General features: G+C 38.9%; 3 protein-coding genes across 3 annotated transcripts; all 3 read left to right on the top strand.

The window, feature by feature from the left end:
• LOC120104206 (putative disease resistance protein At3g14460) lies at positions 1-26,987 on the top strand. Its single transcript, XM_039114888.1, has 4 exons — positions 1-529; positions 600-914; positions 24,699-26,821; positions 26,931-26,987. Exons 3-4 carry the CDS (start codon positions 24,812-24,814, stop codon positions 26,985-26,987), a joined length of 2,067 nt encoding a protein of 688 aa, XP_038970816.1. The 5' UTR covers positions 1-529; positions 600-914; positions 24,699-24,811.
• LOC103699416 (putative disease resistance protein RGA3) lies at positions 182-24,199 on the top strand. Its single transcript, XM_039114892.1, has 3 exons — positions 182-529; positions 600-914; positions 24,101-24,199. The coding sequence occupies exons 1-3, from the start codon at positions 182-184 to the stop codon at positions 24,197-24,199; spliced, it is 762 nt and encodes a 253-aa protein (XP_038970820.1).
• Positions 26,974-27,916, top strand: LOC120109973. Its single transcript, XM_039123915.1, has 2 exons — positions 26,974-27,163; positions 27,310-27,916. The coding sequence occupies exons 1-2, from the start codon at positions 27,002-27,004 to the stop codon at positions 27,907-27,909; spliced, it is 762 nt and encodes a 253-aa protein (XP_038979843.1). The 5' UTR covers positions 26,974-27,001; the 3' UTR covers positions 27,910-27,916.

Genomic DNA, 27,916 nt, shown 5'->3' with positions numbered 1-27,916 from the left:
GAAATGTGTGGACGGAAGCATGCCAAGTGAACGAGGTCTCTGCCTTGCTCGTCATTGACTTGACCCCGGCTCACTCTTTCCGCGAACGAGATACGGAGGAGGCGAGAAGGAAAGTCAAACCCCTCTTCCTTCTTTGCCGTGCCTGATCCGAGCAGAGGAAAGAGGAAACCGAGGTTGTGCAATGGCGAGCGCTTTCCTCTCTTCCATCCTATCAAAAACCAGCCAAGTACTGGGCTTTGCTCAGAGATCGGCAGTCTTGCCGTCTTCATCATCGGATCCACGCAGCAGCGTCCTGAAAGAGCTGAAGAAGCTGGAGAGAACATTAAAGAGGATCCAAGCAGTGCTCCATGACGCGCAGGAGAGGGAGATACGAGAGGAATCCGTCAAGCTCTGGCTGAAGGAGCTTAAAGCAGTGGCTTATGAAGCAGATGACGTGCTGGACGAGTACCAGTACGAGGTACTGCGAGCCCAAGTGGAAGGCCGAGCTTCCCTCAATGGGAAGCGAGGGGTAGGGGACGACCAGGAAGAGGTATGTGGTAAGGCTGGTTTATTTTTTAAAAAAAAATTTAAATATTTTGATAAACTTAAAACTCCAACAGGTTTCAATTCCGGACGGCATGGGGGATAGAATCAGGGACATCAGGGAGAGGTTCGATGAGATCTCTCAGGATCGGGAACGCCTCCGTTTAAGAGAGGAAGATGGAAAGCGACGGGTCCTCGAAGCTCCATACCCCGCACCAACCAGCCACATGATGGATGAGTCGAGTATTTATGGAAGGGAAGACGACAAGCAGAAAGTAATTGATTTGCTGTTTTCCGAGGGTGGGGAAAATGATGTCTCCGTCATTCCGATTGTTGGCATGGGGGGACTGGGAAAAACCACCATCGCCCAGCTGGTCTACAACGACCCCAAGGTAAAACAATATTTCAATCTAACTGGATGGGTTTGTGTATCCAATGATTCCGATGTTCCAAGGCTAACAAAGACCATCATTGGGTCTCTTACTCTAAGTTCATGTTGTCACGCCCCGGATCCAGATCCGTGACACGGCCGTGCTATTGCCGACTACCGCCCACAATAGCACGCAGCCTCATACCTGGGTAACAGGGTAGTCAAACCAACCAAATCTTTTCATTGAAAGCATTCTTAATACAACATGCTGGTCAGTACCCAAATACAGAGCTTCTATGTAGTTTATGTACACAAAAGTATACTTGCTTTACCCCAAAAGAAAGAAGCCCTGATACCAAATTAACGTGTCTCTGGAAGCTATCAGTGATGAGGATCTGAAAGAAAATGAAATATAAACAGACGTGAGCTACACGGCTCAGTAAGTAATCATACATAATCTTACCGGATCGAACATAATGGTAACCATGTTTATGCAGGGTTTGAGAAGCTGACATGCGTATTATCTCATAATTTATCATGGCAAAATATGTATGCTTGGAAAACAAAGCAGTATTTTCAGTCAAACAGAATTTTCATAAAACATAAGAATTTCTTGCGATTAGCATCATTTAAAGGAGATAGCGGTTTTAGCAAAATACAACATTTCATAAGCATATATTCAAAAACCCATTGTAAAACAATGTATGCTTTGGCCAGGCACGTTCATAAATGTCACGGCCCGCCTGCGCAGGGCACGTGACTATCGGGCCCACATGAGGGGGAAACACGGGGCTCCCCTGCCAGATGTTGGCCGGTTCCGGGGCTTCACGCAAGCGTCCTTCACCCCTCACCGATTTTGCTTCTCCCCAAAACGCATCTGCAGGATTTGGAAACACCCGCCTCATATACCCAGGCTCTGAAATGAGCCTCATGATCATGCTTCAAATATCATTTTCATAAAGTATGCATATGAAACCGTGCCCCCGGCATGCCGTGGTCCATTCTCTCGGATGCTACTGCGAAGTCCATTCGGCCACTGGCGGGGCCAGCTAGTCATTCTCGGCCACTAGCAAGGCCAGCGAAGTTATTCTCGGCCACTAGCAAGGCCAGCTCAGTTGCATTCGATCAGTAGCATCTTTGAGCCCATTTATAGTGCCCTTCGGCTAAATAGTATTTCATTATACTAACTTGCATGCATGATTAAAATATAAGCATCATCATGTTGCATACATAGCCGTAGCTTCTGAGATCATGCAAGTTACTTATGCATTATAACATATCATGCATGAAACATACTTAAAATAAATGCTTAGGAAATATTAATAACATGACATGATCCATAACAGGATTAGAACAGGTTACTTACTTTCTTCACAAATCATGTATACAATTCAAATTGTATGAAAAACACTGGTTCATCTTATAAAACGTATTATAAGATAAGATTAAGACAGATTACTTACAGCAAATTCGTTATCCCAAGTTTCTTACGTCCTGGTGACGGATCCTGAGTCACCTAAAAACACATTATAATAAGCATATTATTTTCTTTTTACTTGTTTGGATCCTACCCGAAATTTAGCCCAAGTCTAATGTGTTCATATTGGAGCCTTGATTGGGTCCATATGGGTTAATTGGCCTTCTAATTAGTCATTAGGCTTAATCCCAAGTTTAATTGGGTCTGCTGGAATTAACTCCACTCAACTGGGTTCGGACCCAAATCAATTTGGGCCTAATTTGGTTCGGATTTGATCCAATTTGTAGTTTGGGCTCGTCCAGACTTAGTCCAATTAAATTGGGCTTGGGTTCAGGTTCAATTGGGTTCAGATCCCACTCAATCCCTCATCCGGGTTCACCCAACTAGATTGGGTCCGGTTTAATTGGGTTTACTTATGAGGATGATAGTGTTATTTTGATGATTAACAAGCAATTATCTAGAGTATATTATAAGTTAAATTGATACTTCATTTATAAGTTCATTACTCTCAGTATATTTGTATGAATTGATATAGATACATGTCTTTGTTCATTTGAATGAATCTAACCTTGAGATGCAGCAAAGTGTAGATTGAGTCGACCCAAAGGATGATTGGGTCGACCTCGGGCACATCAAGAAGTCATTTGGCACACTTCTGCAAAATTGGCACAGATGAACAGTGAGTTGGGTCGACCCAAGGTAAGCATGAGTCGACCCAAACTTCAAGAACCTCAAAACATGAAAGAAATATGTTCTCTGGATTTACTGAGAGGGTCGACCCAAACAGTGGTTGAGTCGACCCAAGCTTGAGTCGACCCAAACCCTGAGAGGGTCGACCCAAAGGCAAGACAGAAAGGCAGACAGAAAATGGTTCTCTGGAATTACTGAGAAGGTTGACCCAAGAAGAAGTTGAGTCGACCCAAGTGAACTTTGAGTCGATCCAAAGAATGGTTGGGTCGACCCATGGGAAGGAAGGCTGAAATTTCAAGTTTCTGTGTTTTCTGAGAGGGTCGACCCAAGGAATGTTTGAGTCGACCCAAGTGAAAGTTGGGTCGACCCAAGGACAGGTTGAGCCGACCCAAACACGGGCTAAAGCATAACGGCTAGTTCTGCAGATGTACTTTTTGTCCTTCCCAAGGTCAGTAACGGCTAGTTTTTCAAATCTAACCATTGGGGCTTGTCCAAAGGATGTGGGAAGCTATTTAAAGGGGCACTATTCATCAGATAGAACAACTTTTGAAAGAGATATCAAAGAGTACACAAGAAAACAAAAGTGCCCTAATCTTCTTCATTCAAGTGCTTCATTCAAGAATCAAAGAAAGGGGTTGAGCAGATTCAAAGAGTCATCAAGAGCTCCATCCTCCCTTGAAGAGTGAAGCATCCTTGACAAAGAAGAGCAAAGCCACTTCAAAGCGATAAATACTTTCTAACTCTTCTTTGTAGTTAATATTGTTTCATTTGCTCATTTAGGAGTTTGAATCTTTCTTTTTGTTTGTCGAACTATTTGTAAAGGTTCGTTGGTGAACCCGTAAAACCAACAAAGGTTTTTGGTGAACCCGGAAAACCAAAGTGTAAAGGTTCGTTGGTGAGCCCGCAAAACCAACAAAGATTTTTTGTGAACCCGGAAAACCAAAGTGTATAGGTTCGTTGGTGAGCCCGTAAAACCAACAAAGGTTTTTGGATTGTGAGCCCGGAAAACAATCCAACTGTAATCCGCGGGATTATAGTGAATTTCCAAGGGGTCGCTTGGGGAGTGGACGTAGGCGCTAAGGAGAGCACCGAACCACTATACTTCTTGTTGTTTGTATTGTGATTTGTTTAAGTTCACTAACTCATCATTTAACACAAGTAAGATAGTTAAAATTAAAAGAAACCAATTCACCCCCCCCCCCCCCCCTCTTGGCTTGTCACCTTGGGCAACAAGTGGTATCAAAGCAAGGTGCTCCAATAGTACTCATTGATCTCACAATCAAGAGTTAAAGATCATGACAACCCAAGTGGGATGTTCTATGAGTGAGGGACAATTAATTGATAGACCTCCACTATTTAATGGTATAAACTACATACATTGAAAAGCACGCATGCGCATTTTCATTCAAGCACATGACTACGATTTATGGAGTATCATAGTCAATGGGCTATCTACAAATGCTAATCATGATAAGAAAATGGCTCAGCAAAATGCAAAAGCCATGAATATTCTATATTGTACATTGGATGATAGTGAACTTAATAGCATATCTTTTTGCATAACTGCTAAGGAAATCTGGAATATGCTTGAAGGTAAATATGAATGCACTAACATTTTTGGTGAATCTAAAACTAGCTCTGAAGAAGAAGAGCAGCAAACTGAAATTAAAAATTCTTGCTTTATGGCACATGAAGATAAGGTATGTATTGGAACACAAAGTGATTTCTCATTCCAAGATAAAGTACATGCTGAAACTCAATCTGATTTTACATTTGATGAACTTCATGATGCTTTTTCTCATCTATACTTAGAATATAAGAAGCTTAGTTTAAAGAATAAAAAGCTAAATCAGAAAAATCTATCTCTTGCTGAAAGCTATGATATAACTCAGAAAAATAATAAATTACTTTCAGAAGACAATGAAAGGCTAACTAAAGAAGTTAACAAATTTAAGCCTATAGTTGAAAAATTTACTATCAGCTCTGAAAAACTAAACTTAATGATAAATAATCAAAGAGCTGAATTTGAAAAGGCTGGATTAGGATATCAATCTTGGTACACACAAAAATCCATTAATGACATATGTGATAAATCCTCCACTATCTATCATAAAATGGATTCTAATTTATCTGATGAACCTAATGAACAAAAATAGAAAATTAAAAATCCATCATCTACTTATATTAAATCGATGTTTGTTAAATTTAATAAGAGTATGCAGAAATACATTCCTTATAATCCTAAAATCTGCAAGCCTATGGACAAAATAGCTATTAAGAAAATATGGGTTCCAAAAGGAACAATAATAGCTAACCTACAAGGACCCAAAAGAGCTTGGGTTCCTAAGTTGAAAATCTGAATATTTTCTATAGGTGTGTCTAGCATTCAAGGCTCCAACAAAAGATGTTAATCTAGACATTGGGTGCTCTAGACATATATTAGATAATGAAACTTAAAATATACTTAAGAAAAGTAATTGAAATGAAAAGAATAATGAAATTAGTAATCCTTGCATCTCATCATTCTCTTTGCCTTAGTATCTAATTAAAACATAAATTGCAGGTATTAATCAATTTTGTGATATAGGTAATATTTTTAAAAACATAATCAAATCACTTCATTTTATAGTATGCTTTACTTACTGCTGGATAAGTTGCTAAATGGTTAATCAATTTATCAAGAATAACTCTATGAATTCTCTATATGCTTGATTGAGAGTTTTTATCAATGGTATTATCTTTTATTGATCATAGACATGAGAATGTATACTTGGTATGACTTTAAATATATGTACTATGAATACCAAGATTAAAGAAACCACTTTTGGCATATAAAATCAACTCATACTAGTATGTACTTAATCTCAAAAGGCCTTGTCATTGGCTTACTTAAATTAATTTCTACAAGTTCAAAGTTTGCTATGCATGTCATCTAGAAAAACAAACTAGAATCATTTCGAAATCTGAAAACATTGTTTCCACCTCTTAGTCTTTGAAAATTCTTCATAAGAACTTATTTGGATCTCTAGGATAGTGAGCCTAGGAGATAAGCTTCTTGACTTTGTAATTATGGATGATTTTTCAAAGCTAACGTTGGTTTTATTCTTGGCACTTAAATTGAAATATTTTCTGCTTTGGCACAAACTTACAAAAGGTTTCAAATGAAAAAGGTTTGCAAACTGTGAAAGTATCATGGCACAGTTTTGAAAACCAATTTGTTAATAAGGTTTGCACAGAAAACGGTATTGAATACAATTATTTTTGCACCAAGAATACTATTACATATAGGGGTTATAAAAATATAAAAATAGAACTTTTGTTGTGTAAGGACAATGCTTTGTGATAGCAGTTGATTAATGTTATAATCACAGCTTGTCATATTATAAGGTTTCTATTAAATCTATTTTTGAAGAAAACCCCATGTGAACTCATGAAAAACAGAAAATCAAATGGTGCATACCTTCATGTTTTCAGTTATACATGTTATGTTCTCAAGAATGAAATATATGCCAAATCTGATAAAACAAGTATTTCTTTGGATATTACTCTCTAAGCAATGCATATAGAATATTCAATGAAAAGATACCAGTTGTAGAAATGTCAATTCATATTATTCTTATTAAAACTAGATCTTTTATTGAGAATATAGTTTGTCATTTTTGCTTCTATTTAAAAGACATTAAGAAGATTGAACAAGAGGATAATTGGTTAAGTTAAACTAAATCATTTTGAAAGGGATAAAATTTGAAATCTTATTGAAGAATCTGAAAACTTTTTATATTTGGAACAAAACTGAGTTTTTCAGAAACACACTAAATTAAGAAGAATTTGTGATTACTAAAAGAATTAATCAGAAAAGATGAAATAGATCTTGATGAAATCTTTGCATAATTAGAAGCCAAAGATAACCACTTTCATTTGATTGTTTTATGAGATTTGTATTTTGTCAAATGAATGTGTAGAATGAACTTCTGTGTGGTTATATTATTAAAATTTTTATGTAAAAATAACCATCTATATTTGAAAAATATTCATCACAAACATGATAAAATACTATTTGATTTAGAACAAGAACCAAGAGCATGATATGAATGATTAAGTAACTTTTTGATAGAAAGCAATAGTGATAAAACTATGTATCAAAAAGAAAAATTCTGATATCATAATTGCTCAAATATATATTGATGACATTATTTGTGGTGCTACTAATGAAGCCTTATGTAATGTTTTTTTTTTTAGGCTCATCCAGGGTGAGTTCGAAATGAGTAAAATGGATGAACTAATCTTTCCTCTCGAACTCCAAACTAAGACAAATAAGAAAGGGGATCTTCATGGCCAAAGTAAGTTCACAAGAATATTCTTACAGAAGTTTGGCATGAAGAAAGGTATATCTATGACCCCATATTGTAGAGTTTAAAAATAATGAGCAAGGTAATTTTATTGTTTGAAGCTGTATTACTATATCATGCAGCTTGTAGGCCAAATTGTATGCTCATTTTGTGCTTATATGCAAAGATATCAAACTAATTCTAATGAATCACATCTAATTGATATCAAAAGATTCATAAAAATCTGTTAAGATAATAAAACTAAGTAAGTACTCCAATCTTAGGTAAAAGCAAAACAAGTATAATATATTCAGCACATTTATAAGAATTATGTGAGCATTCCTTTGGATGGGATAAAATCCATAATCAACTATAATAGGAAGAGTTTGGAGTGAACATTTTTAAAGAGAAAAGTTTAACCTTTCTACATTGCTCATCATAGGGATGGTGCCAATGGGGAGGCTAGTGGTAGTACCCGGCACTATTTGACCCAACTATTCGGTGTAGGGTATATTAGGGACGGCACAAGAGGGAGGCTAGTGGTAGTACCTCGTGCCCCTTCCAACTCCACCGGATAGGGAGCAAATAGAGTATAGAGCATAGAAAAGTAAAACCAAAAGAAATGAAGATTAGAATATTCACTGAGTGGTTAAAGGAAGAAATTCAAAAATGAGGAAATGAATGACAAGATAAATGAAAGTATATAAAAAGCTTGTGAAAAGCCAAATGAAGTTTCGATCACTTGAAAACACACCTTAAGGATAAAAGCTTAAACTTAATTTAAAAATTCTTCTATCGTTGCATTTTTTTTTTGTAACTTTCATTATATACTTCAATGATTGCATCATTTTGAGGAATAACTCAATATGATTCCTGGATGAAAACTACGGTCTAAGAAAAATAGAATTAATTTTGATGCCTTGATTGTTTGCTCCGATACGCATCTGAAACATATCATTTTCTATCTTATAAGTTTATTAAAATTAGTCTAAATGATGCGTTTTTCAATGATCTTGATTGCAAATAAATGGTTTTAAACATATGATATTATTTTGATATTAAAAAAATTTATGGTGCTTCATATATACATTGCTGAAAAACTATGACTAAGAAATTAATATTTTGAATATACACTCCTACATAATTAAATGCTTCTATCATTAAAAAGAAAAGCTATTTTTAAGAAGAGAGTTAATGATCCTAAAGCTTAGAATATTTCAACTCACTTCAATAATTCTTATAGGAAAGAAAATATAATTACTTTTGAAAGAAATTTGAGCTTCAAAAGAATTATTTTCTGATTAATATTTCCATACATATTCAAAAAAAAATAAGAGAAAATATAATTTATTCCTGAAAGATTAAAAAGAGTGATTGCTATAAATTTTGAAAAATTCTTGTTGCCCAAGGTGACAAGCCAAGAGGGGGGGTGAATTGGTTTCTTCTAAATTTTGATGCTTTAAACGTTTTCTTAATTAAGTGCGGTGGATGCTTTCTTAAGCTATTTGAGTGAGTTAAACTAACGCAAGAGTAGAAGATGATACAAGAGTAAATGAAAACACAAGCACAACACAAACACAACAATATATAGTGGTTCGGTGCTCTCCTCAGCACCTACGTCCACTCCCCAAGCGTCCCCTTGGGAATTCACTATAATCTCGCGGATTACAGTTGGATTGTTTTCCGGGCTCACAATCCAAAAACCTTTGTTGGTTTTACGGGCTCACCAACGAACCTATACACTTTGGTTTTCCGGGTTCACCAAAAACCTTTGTTGGTTTTGCGGGCTCACCAACTAACCTTTACACTTTGGTTTTCCGGGTTCACCAAAAACCTTTGTTGGTTTTGCGGGCTCACCAACGAACCTTTACAAAGTGTTTAATAAACAAAAGGAAAGATTCAAACTCCTAAATGAGCATATGAAACAATATAAGCTACAAGGAAGAGTTAGAAAGTATTTATCGCTTTGAAGTCGCTTTGCTCTTCTTTGTCAAGGATGCTTCACTCTTTAAGGGGGATGGAGCTCTTGATGCCTCTTTGAATCTGCTCAATCCCTTTCTTTGATTCTTGAATGAAGCTCTTGATGAAGAAGATTAGGGCACTTTTGTATTCTAGGGTACTCTTTGATATTCCACTCAAAAGTTGTTCTCTCTGATGAATAGTGCCCCTTTAAATAGCTTCCCACCTTCTTAGGACAAGTCCCAATGGTTAGATTTGAAAAACTAGCCGTTACTCACCTTGGGAAGGACAAAAAGTACAGTTGCAGAACTAGTCGTTACTGTTCAGCCCGTGTTTGGGTCGGCTCAACCTGTCCTTGGGTCGACCCAACTTTGCCTTGGGTCGACTCAAACATTCCTTGGGTCGACCCTCTCAGAAACCACAGAAACTTCAATTTCAGCCTTCCTTCCCATGGGTCGACCCAACCATTCTTTGGGTCGACTCAAAGTCCACTTGGGTCGACTCAACTTCTTCTTGGGTCGACCCTCTCAGTAATTCCAGAGAACCAATTTCTGTCTGTCTTTCTGTCTTGCCTTTGGGTCGACCCTCTCAGGGTTTGGGTCGACTCAAGCTTGGGTCGACTCAACCACTGTTTGGGTCGACCCTCTCAGTAAATCCAGAGAGCATTCTTCAGTTGTGTTTTTGAGGTTCTTCAAGGTTGGGTCGACTCATGCTTACCTTGGGTCGACCCAACTCACTGTTCATTTGTGCCATTTTTGCAGGAGTGTGCCAAATGATTTCTTGATGTGCCGGGGTCGACCCAATCAACCTTTGGGTCGACTCAATCCACACTTTGCTGCATTCTCAAGGTTAGATTCCTTCAAATGAACAAGGTAATGTATCTATTTTCAATTAACCAATATACTGAGAGTAATGAACTTATAAATGAAGTATCAATTTAACTTATAGCATACTCTAGATAATTGCTTGTTAATCATCAAAATAACACTATCATCCTCAATCTCCCCCTTTTTGATGATTACAAAATAAAGAGTATAAGTCTATTGATACTTGTCTTTAAAATCAGTTTATAAAAGGGATTAAATTGCTGAATTTCAGCTTTTCATATATACTTGTGAAATCTCCCCCTATATCATTCAAATGTTGCCAATTTGACTTTTTGAATTGCTCCCCCTTTCATTTATAATTCATTAGCAATGAAACTTCAAAAATTGGAGATAAACTCTGAGTTTCAGGTTATGTATCGGGGTGCGAGAGGTGCGTGCCAAATTCTGAATTTATATGTGCCAAATTCTGAACTTTGATGGAAATTTTTGATTTAGTCAATTTCATTGTTACAAATTGCTCCCCCTTAGATGTATAAGCTTTCTTATATGATTTTCAATTTGTTTGCCCATTTATTTCTCTTTTCTTTACATAACTTTTATCTTTATTTCTCCCCTTTTTGTTATATTTCTTTACTTCTCCCAAAATTAATACTCTTTCTTTACTTCTTAAATAAAATGCTCTTTCAATTGAATACTCTTTCTTTTCTTAATACTCTTTCTTTTCTTAAATACTCTTTCTTTTCTTAAATACTCTTTCTTTTCTTCTCCCCCTTTTTGTTATCATCAAAAATATATATATGGGAAAAGATGCAATAAATAATAAACTTCAAACTTCATTGATCAAAATAGGAACATTTTCATACATTCATGTCAAAAACAAAGACAGATACAATGTTCCTTAATCAAGATTTAAAGATACGTAAGATAAAAACAAGATACTTAGGAGAAAAGCAAGATACATGTGAGAACTAGATATCTAGCCTAGGCTCTAAACATAGACGCTAAGATCAGCCTAGGGAGAATCTAATGGCTGGGATCTAGTCCTCATCCTCCTAGCATACGTGGCGAGGGGAGGTCGAGCCTGGTGAGACTGTGTCTGGCGTGGAGCACGACGAGCTGGATGACTCTGTGTCGATATCTCTGACTCAGCAGCCTGTGGCACAGATGGTCCATGTGTCTCTCTCTCTCTCCGGAGTGCTCCTATCTGCTGCCTCAGATCACTGATCTCAGCAGACATGACATCCAACCGGGCGTCCAATCGGCTCGTGAGCCCGTCAGTAATAGTCCTCGCCTGAGCTGTCATGAGCTCTGTCATCCTGCTCCAGAAGTCATCCGTATCTGTCGGAGGAGCGGATGACGATGGTCCAGCCTCTGAGGGTACAGTAGGATGATCCATAGGCTCCTCATCCTCATCCTCTGGTGCATCTCCCTCTGGTGCCTCACCCTGAATGCCTGCACCTGTGTGAATCCACTGCCCGTTCACTTTCTCATATCCCATGCGTATAAGTGTCCGTGCAGTGTACGTGTCAGTGTGATGCAGACTCTTGGATGCCTCCTCCTCGAGAGGTAAACCGTGCTGTCTAAATATCAAAGTGAGTATCATACCATAAGGTAGTGATACCCTGTTGCTGCACATTACCTTCCTCATCTGTCTCAATATCATAGCCGGAAGATTTAGGGGAGTCCCTCGAATCATACACTCCATCACTGCTAGATCTCGCTCAGTGATGAGATCGAATCTCCCGGTCTTTGGAAACAAAATCCTATTGATCATATTGAGCAGTAATCTCATTTCAGCGGAAAGAGAACTAGCTATTACCTTCGTGGAGAAATCGAAGTTCTCATTTTCCATGATCAATTGTAGAGCTCTCATTTTGTTTTCTGGCCTTTCCGGAGTGGCTTCTATGCAGGGTAGATGAAGTAGCTCACTCAAGCTCTCCTCGGATACTCGGATTCGAACCCCTCGAACTTCCGACACAAGCCCTCCCAAACCAGTCTTGAGGAAGGCATAGAACTCTTGTACCAAACCGGGGTAGATTACCACATCTAGGGAGCAAAGATACTCCCAACCTTGTCTTTGGATCCATTCCCAAATTCGAAACCCTTCTTGATTGAAAAACTCCGAATGGATCCTTCTCCCGGTAGTAACCGGCCTCCCCGCAAATCTTGCAAGGATCACTGAGGGGGAAGGAGGAGGAGGGGCCTCCGCACGTGCCTCACGTCGTGGAGACACGGGAGATGGCTCGGTAGGTTGCCTTTCCTCCCGTTGGATCCGAGTCACTCTTTCGGATCTCTTGGCCACGGCTCGTTTGGGTCCCATTTCTCCAAGATCTTTAGGAAATCTACTGTTTGGAGGAGTTTAGTGGAGATTGGAGAGTGGGGAGTAGGTTTTTCGGAAGAAGACAAAGGCCAAATAGTGCCCTAGAAATGCTCTCGGGCCCCCTTATAACAGTGGGGTCCCGACGTTGGGTCGACTCAAGATTTTTCTTGGGTCGACTCAACGTTGGGTCGACCCATGTTCTGGGTTGGGTCGACCCAAGTGCAGAAATTTTCTTTTCTCTTCCTTTTTGCTTCTAAAAATTTTTCTTGCTTCCAATCCTTATAAATTCTCTCTGGGACAATGATACATGAGTAGGGAATCTATAGATAACAAATTTGACTCATGTTTCATGGGATTTTTGAAATTAGAGGAATGTATCATGAGACTACTAGCTCCCTTTTATATTTCTTTAATAAAAAGGATCACATATGCCTAATTCCCTCCTGAGCATACAGAATCTATCTTCACTCAATGGTTTGGTAAATATGTCAGCCAATTGTTTTTCCGTGCATATATGCTCAATACATACATTTCCATTTTGCACATGATCCCTAATAAAATGGTACCTTATTTCTATGTGTTTGGCTTTAGAGTGCTGAACTGGATTTTTAGTGAGATTGATAGCACTAGTATTATCACACTTAATAGGAATATTATCTAGTTTGACTCCATAGTCCTCTAGTTGTTGCTTGAGCCATAATACTTGAGCACAACAACTACCAGCAGCTATGTATTCAGCTTCAGCTGTGGACAGTGCCACTGAGTTCTGCTTCTTACTAAACCATGATACTAAGTTATTTCCTAAGAATTGACATGTGCCACTTGTGCTCTTCCTATCTAACTTGCATCCAGCAAAGTCAGCATCTGAATATGCAAGCAAATCTAGACAGGAGTCTCTCGAGTACCATAATCCAATGGTGGTAGTTCCTCTTAAGTATCTAAGGATTCTCTTAACAGCACTTAAATGTGACTCCTTAGGATCCGATTGGTATCTAGCACATATCCCTACACTAAATACAATGTCGGGTCTACTAGCAGTAAGATAGAGCAAGGATCCAATTAGTCCTCTATAGAGCTTAATATCAACACTTTTCCCTTTTTCATCTTTGTCTAGCTTACTAGTAGGATTCATTGGAGTGCCAATTTCCTTATGATTTTCATTCCCAAACTTCTTCAGTATTTTCTTTGTATACTTAGTTTGATGAATGAAAATGCCTTCTTTGGTTTGTTTGATTTGTAATCCTAGAAAGAAGCTTAGTTCTCCCATCAAACTCATCTCAAATTCTCCATGCATTAAATCAGCGAATTCTTTGCATAGAGTATCATTAGTGGCACCAAAGATTATGTCATCTACATATATTTGCACCACTAATAGATTTTTGTCCTTTCTTTTGATGAATAAAGTTTTATCTACATTTCCTCTACAAAAATCATTTTCAAGCAGAAATTTACTTAGTCGATCATACCAAGCCCTAGGTGCTTGCTTTAATCCATATAATGCCTTATGTAGTTTAAACACATGATTTGGCAATTCATGATTTTCAAATCCTGGAGGTTGTTCTACATATACTTTCTCCTCAATAATACCATTTAAGAATGCACTCTTCACATCCATTTGATATAATTTAAAATCCATGAAACATGCAAATGCCAGAAGCAATCTAATAGCCTCTAATCTAGCTACAGGAGCAAATGTCTCATCAAAATCTATTCCTTCTTCTTGATTGTATCCCTTAGCTACAAGTCTAGCCTTATTCCTTATAACTAATCCATTTTCATCTAATTTATTTCTAAATACCCATTTTGTTCCAATTACTGAATTATGCTTTGGTCTTTCAGTTAATGTCCATATATTACTTCTTTTAAATTGATTTAATTCCTCTTGCATGGCATTTATCCAGTTAGTATCTTTTTCAGCCTCTTCATAAGTTTTAGGTTCTAATTGTGAAACGAAAGCAAGATAATCATTTAAATTTCTAAGAGATGATCGAGTTCTTACCCCTTGAGATGGATCACCAATGATTAAATCTTTAGGATGTCCATGTGCATACCTCCATTCTTTTGGCACGTCTTGGGGTTGTGGTGGCACGCAATCATCTCCCTTATCTTGATTTGGCACGTCATCAATTTTCAACTTTTCAAAGTCGATAATTCCTGTATCATCATCAATAGTATTTTCTTTCCTAGCAGACTCACTATCAGACTCATCAAATATAATATTGACTGACTCTTCTACTACTAAGGTTCTTTTGTTGAATACTCTGTATGCCTTGCTAGATGTGGAGTATCCTAAGAAGATACCTTCATCTGACTTGGCATCAAATTTACTTAAGTCCTCCTTGCCATTATTTAAGATAAAACATCTACATCCAAACACTTTAAAATATTTTGCAGTTGGTTTCTTATTCTTCCAAAGTTCATAAGGAGTTTTCTTAGTTATAGGTCGTATTAAAACTCGATTTAGAATATGGCAAGAGGTGTTTATAGCTTCAGCCCAAAAGTACTTTGGAAGATTTGACTCGCACAACATTGTGCGTGCCATTTCTGCCAATGTCCTATTTTTCCTTTCAACAACCCCATTTTGTTGAGGCGTTCTAGGTGCTGAAAATTGATGTGATATTTCATTTTTAGTGCAAAATTCCTCGAAGTGTTGATTTTCAAATTCAGTACCATGATCACTTCGAATGGCTACTAAGGTGAGTTTCTTTTCATTTATGATTTTATTATATAGTTTCAAAAATTCTGAAAATGCTTCATTCTTATGTGCCAAAAATGAAACCCATGTATACCTTGAAAAATCATCAACAATAACTAGTCCATATTTTTTTCCTCCTAGACTTGTAGTTCTAGTAGGTCCAAATAAATCCATGTGTATGAGTTCAAATGGTCTAGTTGTTGATACTACGTTTTTCGATTTGAAAGATGACTTAGTTTGTTTTCCCAATGAACATGGTCCACATATTTTGTCCTTTTCAAAAATCAATTTTGGCACATCCTTTATTAATTCCTTCTTAACTAGTTTTGATATTAATTCCATACTAGCATGTCCTAATCTTCGATGCCAAAGCCAACTAGTTTCAATTTTCTTTTCTTCATTAGTAATTAAGCATAAACCATTTTTCTTGCCTAACTCATGAAGATCTACTAAGTAAATATTTCTTTGCCTTTGTCCTACAAGTACAATGCTATTATCTTTAGGATTTGTGATTATGCATACAGATGCTTCAAATGTAACTTTAAATTCTTTATCACAAAATTGACTTATGCTAAGAAGGTTATGTTTCAAACCCTTAACTAATAAAACATTTTCTATAAAAATAGATGGAGCAATGAAAATATTACCCTTTCCAATGATATACCCTTTACCATTGTCTCCATAGGTCACTACTCCACCTTTCTTTGGTTCCAAGGTGACAAATTGATCTTCGTCACCGGTCATGTGTCTTGAACAGCCACTATCTAGATACCATCGTTTTTCCATTTTATCAGCTGCAAGACACACCTGCAATCAAGATCAAGAAGAACCTTTAGGTACCCAAGCTAAGTTGGGTCCTTTAGGGTTAGTACTCCATGTTCCTTTTGGAACCCAAACTTTCTTGAATTTTATCTTTTGATTATTACTTGATCTGTTTTGACTAGACTTTCTAAAATTACATTCATATGCTCTATGTCCTATCTTATTACAATAATAACAAGTAATATTTTCCCTTTTAGCTTTTACAAAAATATTCTTTAAGAGTTTTTGTTTCCTATTTGTTCTATACCCTAAACCGGCCTTATCATATACAGCTTTTTGGCTATCAAGAATCAAGTTTAATTTGGTAGAACTAAGAATAAATCTATCTACCAAAGATTTATATTTTTCAGCATCTTCTTTTAGCTTGACATTTTCAGCAATTAGATTTTTGGTTTCATTTTCAAGTTTCCTACTTAATGTTTCATAGTTATGAGACAGTTTTATCTTATCTTTAATGAGAGATTGATTTTCTTCTTTTAGAGCTTTATTTTTATTAATTACTTTCTTATGTTCTTCCATGAGTTCTAAGAATGCATCATGCAATTCATCAACAGTAAAATCACAGTCAAGTTCAGAATCTACCTCATCGTCATTGGCCATATGACATATTTGGGCCGTGTCTTGATGATCTTCGTCCTCCGAACTTGATTCCTCACTTTCACTCCAATCGGCCATAAAATTCTTCTTTTTCAACTTTCTTGCCATCCTCTTCAAATCTGGGCAATCTATCTTATAATGCCCGGGTTTGTTACACTTATAGCAAATGGGAGTCTCCTTTTCTTTTTCCTTATCCTTAACCTTTTCTTTGCTTGAGTTACCTTTAAGAAAGGGTTTCTTTTTATGGAACTTATTCTTACCTCTCATGAATCTTCTGAATTTTCTCCCAAGCACTGCCATCCCTTCTTCATCAATATCTTCATCATCATCTGAATCTTCCGATTCAGTTTGTTGTCTAGGGGTGGTAGTCTTTAGGGCAATGGGTTTTCTTCTCTTGACCTCATCTTCTGAATTTTGCCTCATTGTCAACTCATGGGTCATGAGAGATCCTAGGAGCTCCTCTAACTGCAGTGTGTTGAGGTCCTTTGCCTCTTGAATAGCGGTTACCTTGGCCTCCCAATTCCTTGGTAGAGACCTGAGAATTTTACGCACCAAATCAGAGTTAGAATAAGACTTTCCTAAACTTTTAAGCCCATTTATAATATCAGTAAAACGAGTAAACATATCAGTTATGGACTCAGTAGATTCCATTTTAAACAGTTCATACTTGTGTACTAATATGTTTATCTTGGACTCCTTAACTTGATTGGTCCCTTCATGTGTGACCTCAAGTCTATCCCAAATTTCTTTGGCGGTGGTGCAAGTGGATATTCTATTAAATTCATTTACATCTAAAGAGCAGTAAAGTGTATTTACAGCTTTTGCATTTAACTGTGCTAATCTTCTATCACTTTCATTCCAATCCATTTCTGGTTTGGGTATGATAGTGCCATCTATGTTAAGTGTGGGTATGTGAGGTCCTCTAGTGATGATTTGCCACAGTTCATAGTCCGAAGCTTGAATGAATATCCTCATTCTAGCTTTCCAATATGTGTAGTTTGTGCCATTAAATAGAGGTGGTCTATTTGTGGATTGCCCCTCACTCATTGCACATCCCACTTGGGTTGTCATGATCTTTAACTCTTGATTGTTAGATCAATGAGCACTATTAGAGCACCTCGCTCTGATACCACTTGTTGCCCAAGGTGACAAGCCAAGAGGGGGGGTGAATTGGTTTCTTCTAAATTTTGATGCTTTAAACGTTTTCTTAATTAAGTGCGGTGGATGCTTTCTTAAGCTATTTGAGTGAGTTAAACTAACGTAAGAGTAGAAGATGATACAAGAGTAAATGAAAACACAAGCACAACACAAACACAACAATATATAGTGGTTCGGTGCTCTCCTTAGCACCTACGTCCACTCCCCAAGCGTCCCCTTGGGAATTCACTATAATCTTGCGGATTACAGTTGGATTGTTTTCCGGGCTCACAATCCAAAAACCTTTGTTGGTTTTACGGGCTCACCAACGAACCTATACACTTTGGTTTTCCGGGTTCACCAAAAACCTTTGTTGGTTTTGCGGGCTCACCAACTAACCTTTACACTTTGGTTTTTCGGGTTCACCAAAAACCTTTGTTGGTTTTGCGGGCTCACCAACGAACCTTTACAAAGTGTTTAATAAACAAAAGGAAAGATTCAAACTCCTAAATGAGCATATGAAACAATATAAGCTACAAGGAAGAGTTAGAAAGTATTTATCGCTTTGAAGTCGCTTTGCTCTTCTTTGTCAAGGATGCTTCACTCTTTAAGGGGGATGGAGCTCTTGATGCCTCTTTGAATCTGCTCAATCCCTTTCTTTGATTCTTGAATGAAGCTCTTGATGAAGAAGATTAGGGCACTTTTGTATTCTAGGGTACTCTTTGATATTCCACTCAAAAGTTGTTCTCTCTGATGAATAGTGCCCCTTTAAATAGCTTCCCACATTCTTAGGACAAGTCCCAATGGTTAGATTTGAAAAACTAGCCGTTACTCACCTTGGGAAGGACAAAAAGTACAGTTGCAGAACTAGCCGTTACTGTTCAGCCCGTGTTTGGGTCGGCTCAACCTGTCCTTGGGTCGACCCAACTTTGCCTTGGGTCGACTCAAACATTCCTTGGGTCGACCCTCTCAGAAACCACAGAAACTTCAATTTCAGCCTTCCTTCCCATGGGTCGACCCAACCATTCTTTGGGTCGACTCAAAGTCCACTTGGGTCGACTCAACTTTTTCTTGGGTCGACCCTCTCAGTAATTCCAGAGAACCAATTTCTGTCTGTCTTTCTGTCTTGCCTTTGGGTCGACCCTCTCAGGGTTTGGGTCGACTCAAGCTTGGGTCGACTCAACCACTGTTTGGGTCGACCCTCTCAGTAAATCCAGAGAGCATTCTTCAGTTGTGTTTTTGAGGTTCTTCAAGGTTGGGTCGACTCATGCTTACCTTGGGTCGACCCAACTCACTGTTCATTTGTGCCATTTTTGCAGGAGTGTGCCAAATGATTTTTTGATGTGCCGGGGTCGACCCAATCAACCTTTGGGTCGACTCAATCCACACTTTGCTGCATTCTCAAGGTTAGATTCATTCAAATGAACAAGGTAATGTATCTATTTTCAATTAACCAATATACTGAGAGTAATGAACTTATAAATGAAGTATCAATTTAACTTATAGCATACTCTAGATAATTGCTTGTTAATCATCAAAATAACACTATCATCCTCAATTCTAGATCACTCTACATTCTTGATATTATAGAAGAACAAAAAAAAAAAGGTTTGAAAGAAAATGCATCTTTTGAGGGGGAGCTTTAAATACTCAATCTCTTTATTGAAAATTATCTTCAAACTCTAAACTCTCAAATGGAATGATTAATTAAGGGGGGAGAAAGAAAATTTCAGAGTGAGAGATCATATAGAACTTAATCGTATAAATTTGCATCTAAAGATGAGACAAAGAATACTAAATGTAAAGTGGTATTAAACTTTGTGCTTCATTGAATATCTTTTGAAAGTTGGATTTCCATCTGTATTCATCGGTAAATCATTTATTTCTAAAAATTTAATTGAAAAGGATTCCATCTGTCTTAGTTTCGAAAATTTTTCTTGGAATCTACTTATGAGTTCTTATTGGCTTGCACTTTAGTGTTTCAATCCTGAGCCAATTCATTTTAATTGATTTTGATTCTATGATCTTTAAAGGAGTAAAAGAAAGTCTTTAAGAGAGCTTTAAAAGAACTTTCAAAGCCCTGAATTTTATGTATCCTACATTGCATAAATTCATATTTTGGTATCTATGCTCCAATACTTTTATATCATGAAAGAACTTTGAAGTCATTAAGAATTAAAGATTCAACATAATCTTATGTTTTTCGAGTATATAAGTTTTGATCTTTATCTGCTCTTATACTATACTCTAAAAATTAATTAGATTGCTCTCATGTTGCTATATACTTAATATATTAAAAAAAAAAAGGGTATTGGATTTTCATTCGTGCTTTCTTTGAATATTATTCTTGATACTCCTTGAAATAACTTGAAAAAGATTCCATCTACACTTGATTTCAAAACTATCTTTGGAATCTACATTTAGAAATCATTTCTGGCTTACATCCTTAATATCTCATTCCTAAAGCCAAACACATAGAAATAAGATATCATTTTATTAGGGATCGTGTGCAAAATGAAAACATATGTATTGAGCATATATGCACTGAAAAATAATTAGCCGACATATTCACAAAACCCTTGAGTGAAGATAGATTCTGCACGCTAAGGAGAGAATTAGGCATATGTGATCCTTTTTATTGAAGAGATATAAAAGGGAGCAAGCAGTCTCATGATACATTCCTCCCATTTCTAAAAATCTATGAAACATGAGTCAAACTTGTAATCTATAGATTCCTTACTCATGTATCATTGTCCCAGAAAGAATTTGTAAGGATTGGAAGCAAGGAAAATTTTTAGAAGCAAAAAGGAAGAGAAAAAAAAAAAAATTTCTGAACTTGGGTCGACCCAACCCAGAATAGGGTCGACTCAACGTGAGCTATCTAGGGCACTGTTTACCCTTTGTCCTCTTCCGAAAACCCTATTTCCCACTCTCAAATCTTCTCCAATCATCTCCAAACAGTAGATTACTTCAATATCTTGGAGAAATGGGACCCAAGAGAGCCGTAGCCAAGCGATCCGGGAGAGTCTCACGATCCTGTTTAGAGCCTAGGATATGTATCTAGTTCTCATATGTATCTTGCTTTTATCATGTATCTTTAAATCTTGATTAAGGAACATTGTATCTGTTTTTTTGTTTTTGGACATGAATGTATGAAAATGTTCCTATTTTGATCAATGAAGTTTGAAGTTTGTTGTTTATTGCATCTTTCCCATGTATCTTTTTGATGATAACAAAAAGGGGGAGAAGTAAAGAAAGAGTATTTATTTATTTTAGGAAGTAAAGAAGGAGTATTTATTTGAGGAGAAGTAAAGATCTTAGGTGAGAAGTAAAGATTTTGTGTAAATTAGATAAAGCAACAAAAAGGGGAGAAGTAAAGATATCTTTAGAGTAAGTAAAGAAAGAATAATAAGAGCAAAAGTAAAGAAAGTTAAAGAAAGGAGAAGTAGAGAAAAAGAAATAAGAATTTATGCAAGAAAAGAGAAATAATTGGGCAAACAAATTAAAAATCATATAAGAAAGCTTATACATCTAAGGAGGAGCAATTTGTAACAATGAAATTGATTAAATCAAAAATTTTCTATCAAATTTCAGAATTTGGCACATATAAATTCAGAATTTGGCACGCACCTCTCGCACCCCGATACATAACCTGAAACTCATATTTTATCTCAAATTTTTGAAGTTTCATCGCTAATAAATTATAAATGAAAGGGGGAGCAATTCAAAGAGTCAAATTGGCAATATTTAAATAATATAGGGGGAGATTCCACTCTTATATATGAAAAGCTGAAATTCAGCAATTTAAACCCTTTTATAAACTGTTTTTAAAGACAAGTATCAATAGGCTTATACTCTTTATTTTGTAATCATCAAAAAGGGAGAGATTGAGGATGATAGTGTTATTTTGATGATTAACAAGCAATTATCTAGAGTATATTATAAGTTAAATTGATACTTCATTTATAAGTTCATTACTCTCAGTATATTTGTATGAATTGATATAGATACATGTCTTTGTTCATTTGAATGAATCTAACCTTGAGATGCAGCAAAGTGTAGATTGAGTCGACCCAAAGGATAATTGGGTCGACCTCGGGCACATCAAGAAGTCATTTGGCACACTTCTGCAAAATTGGCACAGATGAACAGTGAGTTGGGTCGACCCAAGGTAAGCATGAGTCGACCCAAACTTCAAGAACCTCAAAACATGAAAGAAATATGTTCTCTAGATTTACTGAGAGGGTCGACCCAAACAGTGGTTGAGTCGACCCAAGCTTGAGTCGACCCAAACCCTGAGAGGGTCGACCCAAAGGCAAGACAGAAAGGCAGACAGAAAATGGTTCTCTGGAATTACTGAGAGGGTCGACCCAAGAAGAAGTTGAGTCGACCCAAGTGAACTTTGAGTCGACCCAAAGAATGGTTGGGTCGACCCATGGGAAGGAAAGCTGAAATTTCAAGTTTCTGTGTTTTCTAAGAGGGTCGACCCAAGGAATATTTGAGTCGACCCAAGTGAAAGTTGGGTCGACCCAAGGACAGGTTGAGCCGACCCAAACACGGGCTGAAGCATAACGGCTAGTTCTGCAGATGTACTTTTTGTCCTTCCCAAGGTCAGTAACGGCTAGTTTTTCAAATCTAACCATTGGGGCTTGTCCAAAGGATGTGGGAAGCTATTTAAAGGGGCACTATTCATCAGATAGAACAACTTTTGAAAGAGATATCAAAGAGTACACAAGAAAACAAAAGTGCCCTAATCTTCTTCATTCAAGTGCTTCATTCAAGAATCAAAGAAAGGGGTTGAGCAGATTCAAAGAGTCATCAAGAGCTCCATCCTTCCTTGAAGAGTGAAGCATCCTTGACAAAGAAGAGCAAAGCCACTTCAAAGCGATAAATACTTTCTAACTCTTCTTGGTAGTTAATATTGTTTCATTTGCTCATTTAGGAGTTTGAATCTTTCTTTTTGTTTGTCGAACTATTTGTAAAGGTTCGTTGGTGAACCCGTAAAACCAACAAAGGTTTTTGGTGAACCCGAAAAACTAAAGTGTAAAGGTTCGTTGGTGAGCCCGCAAAACCAACAAAGGTTTTTGGTGAACCCGGAAAACCAAAGTGTTTAGGTTCGTTGGTGAGCCCGTAAAACCAACAAAGGTTTTTGGATTGTGAGCCCGGAAAACAATCCAACTGTAATCCGCGGGATTATAGTGAATTCCCAAGGGGTCGCTTGGGGAGTGGACGTAGGTGCTAAGGAGAGCACCGAACCACTATACTTCTTGTTGTTTGTATTGTGATTTGTTTAAGTTCACTAACTCATCATTTAACACAAGTAAGATAGTTAAAATTAAAAGAAACCAATTCACCCCCCCCCCCCCCTCTTGGCTTGTCACCTTGGGCAACAACTTAACCCATTTCGATTTTTAGGCTTAACGGGTTGCGGGTTCGGATGTGGATCCGAACCCGATTCCGGCCCGTTAACCCACTCTTTTCTTTTCTCTTCTCTTTTTCTTTCTTTTCTTTTCTTTTTGTTTCTCTTTTTCTTTCTTTTTCTTCACCGTTTCTTCTTTTTTTTTTCTTCTCCTTCCCGAAGCTTCCTTTCATCCCGATCTCCCATTCCTCCTCTCCTCTCCTCTCCGGCGAAGGGAGGTCGATGGTCTCCTCCTCACGGGGAGGGGGTCGGACCGCGATCGGCGACGCCCGCAACCGAGCTCTCGGCTTCCTCGATCGAGCCCGCGGCCGAGCTCTCGGCTTCCCCGGCCGAGCCCGCACCGGCGACGCTCACGGCCGTACACGGGCAAGTCCCCTCCTCCTCTCCTTTTTCTCTCTCTCCTTGGTTCCGATCGGAAGCCCTAGCCATTTCGGCCGGTCCTCCGGCCTTCTTCTTCTCCTCCGGCCGGATCTACGGCCTCTTCCTCCTCTCTCTTTCTTTCTTTCTTTCTTTCTTCTTCCCTTCTTCCTTTTCTTTTCTTTGGTCCTTCCCTCCGGCACCACCGCCTCTTGCCGGAGAGGAGGCAGTGGTCCAGCCGGGGCTGGCGGCCTTGTGGCCACGCCGGTTGCCGGCTCAACCTGACCGGCGGCCCGGGGCTGCCCCCCGAGCCCTAGAGTAGCCGCAGCCGAGGCTGCGGTGCCCTGCAGGCGGCTCGGCCCGAGTGGTCATCGGGCCTGGCCTTGGGCCGCGGCCGTTCTCAGGCCGGTCCGAGGTCTATGGGTCCGGCCCGTGACCCTTCTCCCTTCTGCCGGTCTCCTCCTCTCTGTCCCATAGTTGAAACAGAGGGGAGAATACCCCACAGAGGGTTTCTCCACTCCCTAAAATTTTATTAAAAAGGGGCCTCTTACCTGGATTTTTGCCGGTTACCGTTGGGCAGTTCTTCCCCCCTGGTAGTCCCTCCTTCCTCTTGGAGCTTCATGGCTCCTTCACCTTCGGCTCCAGGGCTTCGGCTCTCTGTGTTCTAGGGGGTCTGTGATTTTTGGTTATCGACAGAGGCTTATATAATTTGTTTGAGGGATGAGGCTTCCTCTGAGAGGTCCCATCCTCTCCTAATTTCCTCCTTGCTCCGGGACTGACAGCTGCTTCCCCCGGTCTCAGGCGCGCCGGAATCGGCTGCCAGTAGGGGGTTGAGGTGGCGGCTCCAGGTTTTGCATGGCTGGGGGCCCCTCAGTGAGGTCCCATCCCCCCTGCCCTCTTAGCTCCGGGAGCTTCCAGCTGCCCCCCCTTGCTCTGCCGTTGCGTCTGGCCTTGCCACGTGGGGCATGAGGTGTCCCTCCCCTGTCGGCCAATTGTGGCCTTATCCTTTCTCTTCTCAGCATGAGGTGGCAACCTCTTCCCGGTTGTCACTCTAATAGTACTGCCCACAGTAAAAATTTGGGCCCAAACCCCTAACTAGGCCTACTTCTTATTGGGCCTAGTAGGTTGTGGGCCCGGACATTACACATGTAATCTTACACAACTAAACACACTTCAAGATACTCTTAAGAAAGTGGCGAGGGTGCAGAGAGTGTTGCTCGTGCTCGACGACGTCTGGAATGATCAGCAAAGCCGTTGGGAGTCCCTAAGAAGCCCCTTCGTTGGTGCAAAAATGGTCAGAATTATCATGACCTGTAGGAATGATTCGATCGCTGAGATCATGCAGACAGTGTGTCCTTATCATCCTGGCTGCTTGTCTCCAGAGCAGTCTTGGTCATTATTCAGACATTATGCATTCGGTGGTCGAGACCCTAAAGAACAACCACGCTTGGCGGATATGGGTAAGCAGATTGTCAGGAAGTGTTCCGGTTTACCATTGGCTGTGAAGACAATAGGAAGCCTTCTGAGATACACGGCAGATGAAGATAGCTGGATGGATGTCATACAAAGTGATATATGGGAAGTCGACGAGAATATTAATGAGATTTTGCCAGCTCTTAGATTAAGCTATAGCCGCATGCCAGCACATCTAAAACCTTGTTTCGTTTATTGTTCTATGTTTCCAAAGGATTATGAGTTTGACAAAGATGAATTAGTCCGATTGTGGATGGCGCAAGGTTACATCCAAACATCTCGAGGTACAAGAAGACTGGAAGACATTGGCAATGAATACTTCATTGACTTACAGAGAAGATCGTTCTTCGATTCTCATTGGTCTAATTTTAAGATGCATGATATGATACATGATCTAGCGAAATCTATTGCAGGAAATGAGTGCTGGGCAATTGTGGATAAGAAGCTACCTGGTGTCCCCGATGAGGTTCGCCATTTATTCACGAATGATGCAGAGGAATTTGTGAAATCACTACACTCGTATAATTTCAGCACCTTACGGAGCTTGTTAATATGGCATCCTTCGTCTGGATTTCCAACAGTAATTTCAGAAATAATCAAGAATCTGCCGCTACTACAGACTCTACAGTTTTGTTGGGAAAGAAAAGATGAGATCCCAGATTTACTCGATAATCTGAAGCACCTGTGCTACTTACGAATCACATCCAACAAAATTGAGAAGCTCTCTAAATCAATATGCCTCCTTTATCACCTACAGATATTGGTACTTGATTGCGAGAATCTTGCAGAGTTACCAAATGGCCTAGGCAACCTTACCAACCTACGAAACTTGCATATCACATCCAAGAAAATTGACAAGTTGCCTAAATCAATATACCTCCTTTATCACCTACAGACATTGGTACTTGATGGTTGGAATCTTGCAGAGTTACCAGATAGCCTAGGCAACCTTACCAACCTACGATACTTACGTATCACATCCGACAATATTAGGAAGGTCCCTGAATCAGTATGCCTCCTTTATCATCTACAGACATTGGTACTTGATGGTTGGAATCTTGCAGAGTTACCAGATAGCCTAGGCAACCTTACCAACCTACGATACTTTGAACTACACACATATTGTATTAAAAGGCTGCCTGGAACAGTTTGTCAGCTCCGCAATCTACAGATGTTGGTTATTGAAGGGTGCACAAGGCTTCAAGAGTTTCCCAGTGGCATAGGAAGCCTTACTAGCCTCCACCACCTACAAATTGCGAACCGGCAAATTCTCTGCTTGCCAGCTGGGATCGGAAAACTAACAAATCTTCGGAGCTTTCTTGGATGTTATAAGGTGCAAGGTGGGATAGGAGGAGTGCTAAAGGGCTTGGTGAACCTCCAAACTCTCATCATCTCAGGGCTCAGGAACGTGGTCAACATAGAGGATGCCAGGGATGCCGGTCTTAAACATAAGCATAAACTTAAGGAGTTGTTTCTATATTGGAATGCGATCGATTGCAAAAATGATCCACATCATGACAAATTACTACATCTAGAAGCTTTTTCAGAGGAAAATAAGGATGTCCCAATGGATGAAAAAAGGGAGGAAGCCATGCTCGAGTATCTCCAACCTCACGCCAACCTCCAAATTTTGTCTATACAAGGGTATGGTGGTTCCAAGTTTCCAGAATGGGTAGAAGATCCTTTCTGGGTAGAAGATCCTTTCTCCTTTGCATCACTTAAAGAAATCACTGTAAGGAATTGTGAAAAAATAAGATCTCTTGCTCTATACATTCATGACTCTCTTGGAAATCTGGACGCACCCATATCAAAATCCATGCTTAAGAGGGTGCACATTTCTGGTTGTCGGCAACTCACATCCATAGCAGGGCTGCATCATCTTCACTCGCTTAAAGATCTGAAGATATACAATTGTCCTCAACTCCGGCTCTTATCAGAGGAAGGACTGCTGCCCAATGCTCGATATTTGCATATCGAGGAGTGCCAGCAATTGACATCATTGAGGGGGATGCAATATCTTGCTTCTCTCAATAAATTAAGTATAAAAGATTGTGCTAGACTTCAGATCATGGCAGAAGATCTGCTCTCATCAATGCCTGACGAAGTGGAAATTGTTGATTGCCCTGGATTGAGTAACTGGTGCCAAATACAAAGAATCAACTGCATTGAGGTACCCTCCATCCTAAATTTGAAGTGCTCCAATTGATCACTTGAAGACTTAAACAATCGTACATTCTCAAATTGTTTGTTTTAAATCTTCTATATAAAACTCATGCACCAACAGAGTTCTCTCATTCTCTTTTGCTAATGTACCAGGTTGCTTCAGGCAACAAGCTCACTACATCGAACACATGGGAGAACGTAATGCATGAGTTTGACGATTTGACATCCGTTGAGCATCTTTATTTCGGTAATCATTGGAGATTCTTTCTGCGAAGAGACTCCATACCCATACTTGAAGAGCTGACCATATGGGGTTGCACGGACATCCCACCACTATTTTCCCTGCCACGGCTCACATCTCTTCGAAGCTTGGTCATAAAGGACTGTCCTAGAATCCATTGTCTGCCATCTTATCTGCTCCCATCCACGCTCAAGTCTTTGGTGGTTGATAATTGTGAGGATCTAACATTTTTGCGATTGGCACAGGAGAACCTAGATGCATTTGAGGAGCTGCAGCTTATGAATTGCCCTAAGCTCGAACGGGTGGAAGGGGTGAATTGCCTTTTCTTCACAAAAATCTTAAGAATAGAACGATGCCTCAACTCCAGCTTCCACAAGATGATCGACAGCCATCTATTTCTCCAAATGTCGAAATTGCAGGTAGCTATACTTGCATTTTGGCTAATTGCCAAATTAATAATTGTACTGGCACCGACCGCTTTATTTCTTTATCTGTCTTTGCAGAGGAAGTAGAGAACAA

This window comes from Phoenix dactylifera, chromosome 1, assembly GCF_009389715.1.
Source record: "Phoenix dactylifera cultivar Barhee BC4 chromosome 1, palm_55x_up_171113_PBpolish2nd_filt_p, whole genome shotgun sequence".
NCBI classification, from domain to species: domain Eukaryota; kingdom Viridiplantae; phylum Streptophyta; class Magnoliopsida; order Arecales; family Arecaceae; genus Phoenix; species Phoenix dactylifera.
The sequence above is the reverse complement of the archived record's forward strand: the minus strand, read 5'-3'. Positions and strand labels throughout refer to the sequence as shown.